Source organism: Diadema setosum, chromosome 13, assembly GCF_964275005.1.
Source record: "Diadema setosum chromosome 13, eeDiaSeto1, whole genome shotgun sequence".
NCBI classification, from domain to species: Eukaryota; Metazoa; Echinodermata; class Echinoidea; order Diadematoida; family Diadematidae; genus Diadema; species Diadema setosum.
Window position 1 is genome coordinate 13,565,696 of NC_092697.1, and position 6,901 is coordinate 13,572,596.

The window sequence follows — 6,901 nt, forward strand, 5'->3', positions numbered from 1 at the left end:
TTCACATAACAGATAATCAGCCTTCTACGAGTGAACATATGCAGTACAGTAACCAACACAGATTTATATTCAAAGTTTACTTGATTCACCTGAGAGGGTATTGCCGCAATTTGAACTTTGAACTTTGTTACCAGAAGTTATGACATCACAGAACACACTCTCACAGTGTTCATAAACTATGAACATGTTATCTGCATACGATACTTCTTCACACTAATTTCTCTTTCAAAGAAAAAAAAAACTTAAAGCCTATTATGAGATCATGTGGGTGCATCTATACATGTAGTAAAACAGTAAAAGCTCTTTGATGTGTGAATATCACGTAATTATATCTTGAGGCACAAAATATGTCTCATTGTTAATTGTCATCTTTACTAGTCTTGGAGAATAGAAGTCCATCACGTATGCTGAACCATCTGCAGGACCAACAACCTGTGAGAATTATGGACAAGACAGATAAAAATCTGAGTGAATTATTACATCAACGTAAATAAACAATGCTTAATATTTTGGTGATTCAATTTGAAAAAAAAAAAAAATCAAATGTCGCTAACTCATACAGCAATGTTCAAATGGATGAAGCAAACACTCTAGCAAACAAAATCAGTGAAAATTATTGTCAATAGCAAGATATCTACGAACAACTATCACCATCCTAATAAATGGTCATGGTGTATTTATTTTAACACTTCTGTCCATGGAAAATTTTAGTATGGTAAATTTTTTCAGACACAGATTTTACTTTTCCTATTTTGGAATCATGTAGTGTCCATAATACTGAACATTATTTCTTTTTCCTTGGCTTTAGTTTTACAAAATTTCAAAGACAACAGTAACATGTAAGATCATGCAGCTCAAATTTTCATATTGGAAATGTTGTTAAACAATACCTACATTCTGCACTGCTATTACAACAGACTTAAAAATGAAGGTCATTTTTTCCCTCAACAGAAAACTTCCTTTAAGAAGAGATAAACAATTAGCACAGTTCTTCAACTGAAATGTCCTATGAGCTAAAGAAAATGCAAAGCCTCACATGCTCTTGCACCCATTCAAATTATTGCTAGGGAGAAAGAATAAAGTTATGTGATTGGTGTGACATTAATAATATTTTAAAATATTGTATTAAAGAACAATTCCGTTAAGCAATGACATGAAAGCATGTCTGAAAGTTCCCTCTACATTCTTTGAGTGCCTGGAACTTATGGCAGTCCCACTGAAGAAAAACAAAAGTCAGCCTTTCAGCAGATGATGCACTATAATGACAAATCAAATCTTTTGATACATCTAGTATATGAGCCACTTTATGGAATAAAAAGGTTTGCCAACAAAAACACATTTCTATTCAAGACCACCTTGATGCTGAGCAGACAGGATCAAGAGATGCCACAATGCATATCATGCCTCTAGTTTCCTATACTTCTTTAGAGGTTTTAACAACTTTGAACAGACCCAAACACGCTAAGGGTAACCTATGAAATCACAAATACTACTTGAGCTGTATGACCATACTCCCCATGTGTCATTGTAACCTGTAAAACAGAAACCTTTGCGGCATGAAACTTTCGTGAATTGGAGCCAATAGCCTCTTTTGCAGCATGGTATCTTAGCGAATTGCCAACCATGAAAAAATTAGGATTATAAAACTATGTAAAAGTAATACAGGAATTTGTTGAACACACACTGCCAGTCAATATAAAATACACAAGAAATCTGAATGGCACTACTAAACATGCACAGTACAGCAGGAAACAGGCCAACACTTTCAAGTACATCATACAGTGTGGTATTGGCATTCAAGGCATTGTGGAGACAAAAACTTTCGTGGCCATTTTACTTTTGCAAATCTCGACTCCCAAGGAAATTCCCAAAAGTTCCATGCATGCGAAGATGTCATGAATTCCGTGAGGAGCCAAAATTCGTAAAAGTGAAATGCACACGCAAAATTTCTGGTTGTACAGTACACTACCTGAGTAGCGATGAGAATGACATCCACAAAATGCCCGACAAAGAGCAGCCCCATGGTACAGAACTTGAGGAGTCCCAGTGCCAAATAGCCAAGGTAGAGTCGGTCGATGCCAAACATCCCCAGGAATATGGACAAGAGCAGGGTCGTCCTGTAGGAGTATCCATTTCTGAGAGGAAGAATAGGGATTACGTGGCAGCTAAATCAAACTGCCCTGGTTTATTTTACTTTTTTTCCTACTCATTTTACAGTCTGCTTTTTCTAATGGAAAACTCTTGTTGACCAGGACCATTAATTATTTCGCTATGACTGCTAGTTTGCTTTATTTCAATAGCTGCAAAAACACAAGAAGAAGAGAAAAGAGGATTAAAATGTAATTTGAACCACAAGTGACAGGAGACAAAGCTCATTGATTTTTACCACCAACCAACAATCTACCTCTAAGCCCCTAAAGATGATGGAAATATTTTCCAGTTTATATCAATCCTTTAAACCAAACAAAATTATCATTGGACTAAACAAACGGAATTTGAGGATAGAAAATGGCATTTTCACTTAAATTTGGTGGCCTTTGAGTTTGACCTTTGAGCTTCAGAGAGTTCAGAGACCTTTGACCTCTACCTTTGAGTGACTTCACCCAAATTCTAATCAGAACATCTACAAATGTAAAATGCCTGAGCCACGTACCAAGGAAATTCATCCAGCACTTTTTTCTTAAATCATTATAATCAACTGTGGAACAGATGGTTGGAGAGACAGACAGATGAATAACCAAGAACATTATGCCTTTGGAACCATTCGAGGTAGAGGCATAAAAAGAAAGAAATAGAATTAGAAAAAGTAGAGACAAGAAAGATGAAACCTTAATCCGAGGCCGACACTTACGTATTTCTACAAGGAATGGGCTTCTGGAATCCAACCGTTGATCCATTATGAACAATGCCATCACACATAATTCCTGGCGCAGGATAGCAGTTTACTATAGGGGAAACACAAAGTCATTTCATATCCAGCAGTCATTCAATGAATATTGACAGAAATAATAAACAAGCATTTCCAATAGAGTACCGAAGTGATGATGTCACAGTTCATTGTTGTACTAGTAGCTTGGGTTGGAACCCGGTGCAAGCATTGTGAATTCACATACTATGATATTCCGGCCAGGCGAGGTTGATTAGAACAAGATTCCATGGTGAGGAATAGCTATAACAGCACACCTTGGTATACTATACTAATGTCAAGATTTATTTTCAGTAAGGGAGTGAGCAATTCAAGTTTGCATAGTGTCGAACTCATGGGCCTTGTTTGCCTACTGTCGGACTCATGGGCCTTATTTGTTCAAAGTGTCGAACTCGTGGGCTGTATATCTCATAGGCTGTATGACTCATGGGCTGTATGAGTCATGGGTGATGTGCACCTCTGTAATATCATGACACAACAATGGCATAGATAGAACTACAACTACATAAAGGGACAAATGATGTAAAGAACAATTCTTACCAAGTGCTTCACCGTTTGAACACCCCTGAGCTGCCTGGGTTGACAGATTGACCTGCGGTTCTGCACATTCAAATCTAGTGACAGGAGGTTAAGTTCAAGTACAGTTGTATATAATTTCTCTCACAGTGCTGTATTCCAAAATACCACATAAATAAAGTGCTACTCGTACTGACATGGCAAATTTAGAGTATGTATTAGAGAGAAAAACTACGAGATTATAAATCAAGTCTACTTGCCCTTTTCCAATGCATAATCTATATAACTGTCAATGTCTACTCAATAAAAGTACATGCTTTGGAGACAAAGAGCATCAAAACCCTATGATTATCTCTTTTGGGTACAAGATTCATTACAATGCACAAGATGACGTGCATGGACTACTAGACCAGAGCACTTCTTTGGGGTTGTATGCAGTTGCTAAATTATCAAATACATTTACCCCATGACCTTTTTTTTTTTTTTTTTTTTCTTGTACAGGCTATAGGAGAGCTGTGAGTTGATGACATCATGCCTTTGCTAATTTACATGTATAACTGGTTGGGCCCACTGCAATCAATCAGTAAAAACATGGCAAATTGTTGAACTTCTGGAGGGGTTTCTCACTTCCCATCTGAATTTGATGAAATTTCTACCGACTCTCTTCATCTCATTCAACTCTTCACACGGTGATACAGACTCACACTTTTCATGTAAAATTGTGTTAATCCTCGATGCAAATAAATGTGCCCCAAAAAGGATACTGTCCAAGAAGCAACTCTGTGCAGGTGAAGTCAAATTCCTCCGGGTGTGCTGAATTGGCCAACATGCCAACTAGTAATACAAGGCACAGCCAAATCCATGTACGTGACAAGCTCCTGAGCAGCCTTGCTGGAACATCCATTTTTCAAGTTCAGTCTTCTTGCCTTCAGAATCAGAGGTAACAGTCAACGTTGTGGGATTGTAAGTGTTGCACTGAGCAAATCAGGCTCTCAATGTGTCGTAGAACGTTGCTACTTCACCACCTTATATGCACATTGGCAATTTTACACTTTCTACAGTCACCTTTTTAAAAGTCTTGCATTTTACCAGTGATGGGGATTCACACAGGTTAACTGGTATCTTCGATCATATTATGTTGCAATTTGATGACAGGGATCAGAACAAATATTGAGTCGTCAAACTTGCAATTTCACTTCACACTCAATTACAAAATGCAGGGGATGCGCAGTGCGCTAGACTCTACTCTAAGTCTCTAGTTTGTGACTGTCTCATTCAACAAGCAACATGGTGAGGGTATCCACCAACAATGCAGTTCTGGTCATCAAAGTACATCTGAAAGCTCCGTGTGGTTGATGTTCTGCCAATAAAAATGAAATTTATAAATATTTTAAGCAAACGGAAAGTTCATTCCAAACACAGGGGAAAAGGTCAAGGGATTGAAACCAATAACATGTCAATATGCAGACTTGACATTATACATCATAATCCATGAAAACTCATGAGCACTTCACAATGCCAGTTTTATCATATGATTGTCATGCCGCTTTATTACAGTTGAACCTCTCTTATCCGGCCTCCCTTTATCCGTATCTCTCTATTATATGGACGCAATCTCGCCGTGATTATTTTTTTTAATAATTACGGGAGGAAAGGGGGATTCCCAACTCCTTGAGAACTCCTACACAAACACACATGAATAATACTTCCAACATTAACATACACCTCTATTTTGGGGTCTGTTACTGAGTGTAACAATAAAAAGGTTGCAGTATAGAATCTACACATTACTACATGTGGTACTACAATGGGCTACATCAGTACATGTGTATATGTACATGTATAAAGCATTGAGTCTCCCCGGACTACATACACATGGTGTCACCGCAAACTTTTTTCCCTCATCGACTCATACTTCACCACATGCAAACCTTCAAGCAACACATGATCAGATGATTGATCGTTGTTGATAGGGCCTAGCGTAGTGTAGGCTATAAAGCAAAAGATTTTTGTAAATTTTACTCTCTTTTCAGACATGAGATGATACTGTCCAGTTGGCCCCTATTTAGGGGTGTTGGACAGCATCAAAGAAGAAGAAGAGAAAGTCTTCTGCAAAATCAGGGAAACTTGGCAGCTTTCCTGCCTGCCAGTGTTTTCAAGGCTCAACAATAAAGACAAATTTTTTCTTGGCGAAGCCGAGTGCCGAGCTAGTGCACGTGAATATGAACGCATGGGACTACAGTGCTTTCGCCCAGATTACAGCATCCACATCGGGGATCCTGTTCGATTATTGACATTGCATTGTACTTCAGAAAATAAAACATCCCTGTCAGAATGCCGAATTTTCAAGCACTTAAACTAAAAAATAGGGTAATCAATCAACCCCATTCCATTCATATCGAAATATACAAGAACAACAGAGTCAGAGAACTTTACCGTAGTGCCTATGTCTCTCTCCTGTGTTGTTGTCGTTATTGCATTGTTGTGTTGTTCTTGCTGTTTCGCTCTTTGGTTGAGATACTAGTAGATGGGGCTTCCTCACTTTTTTGTAAGTGTATGATGATCGAGAAACCTCTTATGAAAATGAAAGAGCATGTACCTGTACTCTACTATGCTTGGCCGGCGGAACCGTGGGGGCCGTGGGGGCCGTGGGGGCCGTGGGGGCCGTGGGGGCCGTGGGGGCTTGCCCCCCACCCCCCCCCCCCACTTTTTTATGCACCATACAAAGAAATGCATAAGGTGTCATCACTTTGGGTCCCCCCCCCCCCATTGTTTTAACCCGGAAGTACGTAAGTGTCACTAATTTCATAAAGAGAAATAGAAAGAGATCTTGAAATGTGAGTGCGGTAAGGTTATGTTTTTCCGATGAAGACCTTCTTTTTTTGCTTGTCAGCTGAAGAAACCCGGAAATGGAAGGGGAGAGATGATCTGAGGACTTTTTTTTTTTTTTTTTTTTTTTTTGCTTGTTAGCTCATGAAACCCGGAAGTGCCCCCCCCCCCCCACACACTTTTGAAAACGCTCCGCCGGCCCTGTTATTAAATATGAAAGAGCATGTCATTCTAAGAGGGATTCAAAGTTTACTAGCAATATGAAAATTGTTTTTGAAATGGCTGAGATATCAAAAACAAAGTGCTCCTAAGAAAAGGTGGGATTCGCCTTTTGTACTGTTACTAGGATCGCTTTGTTTACTTTGTTTTTGGATATCTCAGCTATTTCAAAACCGATTTTCATGAAATACACTTTTAATGCTCTGTAACATTTCATTGGATAAGTTGTTTCTAGTGTCTCGCAATGGGTTAAAAGCGCAAGCCTCCTCTCAACCAATACTGATATCAATACATATCATCCATTTTTAGGCCTACATTGTATTTAAATTCCATCAGTCTTTCGCCGAGTCTCGTCCGCACTCACAGTAGACGTGTGGTGTACACGAAGGAAGCTATGTTCTCTCTAACTTC

At 38.8% G+C, this 6,901-nt stretch overlaps 1 protein-coding gene across 1 annotated transcript; it reads right to left on the reverse strand.

Annotated features, from left to right (window-relative positions):
• Positions 1-219: 219 nt before the first annotated feature.
• On the reverse strand, positions 220-5,948 carry LOC140236997 (TM2 domain-containing protein 1-like). Its single transcript, XM_072316944.1, has 6 exons — positions 5,879-5,948; positions 4,207-4,802; positions 3,467-3,540; positions 2,852-2,945; positions 1,970-2,135; positions 220-432 (listed from the first exon to the last, which is right to left on the reverse strand). Exons 2-6 carry the CDS (start codon positions 4,344-4,346, stop codon positions 319-321), a joined length of 588 nt encoding a protein of 195 aa, XP_072173045.1. The 5' UTR covers positions 4,347-4,802; positions 5,879-5,948; the 3' UTR covers positions 220-318.
• Between the last annotated feature and the right edge of the window lie 953 nt (positions 5,949-6,901).

Excerpts from the sequence above, each read along its gene's own strand:
- LOC140236997 (XM_072316944.1), bottom strand. The coding sequence starts at position 4,346 with ATGGATGTTCCAGCAAGGCTGCTCAGGAGCTTGTCACGTACATGGATT. Across the intron at positions 3,541-4,206 it reads ACAGAGTTGCTTCTTGGACA|ATTTGAATGTGCAGAACCGC; the intron begins GTATCCTTTTTG and ends TCCTGTCACTAG. Across the intron at positions 2,136-2,851 it reads CCCATTCCTTGTAGAAATAC|AAATGGATACTCCTACAGGA; the intron begins GTAAGTGTCGGC and ends TCTTCCTCTCAG.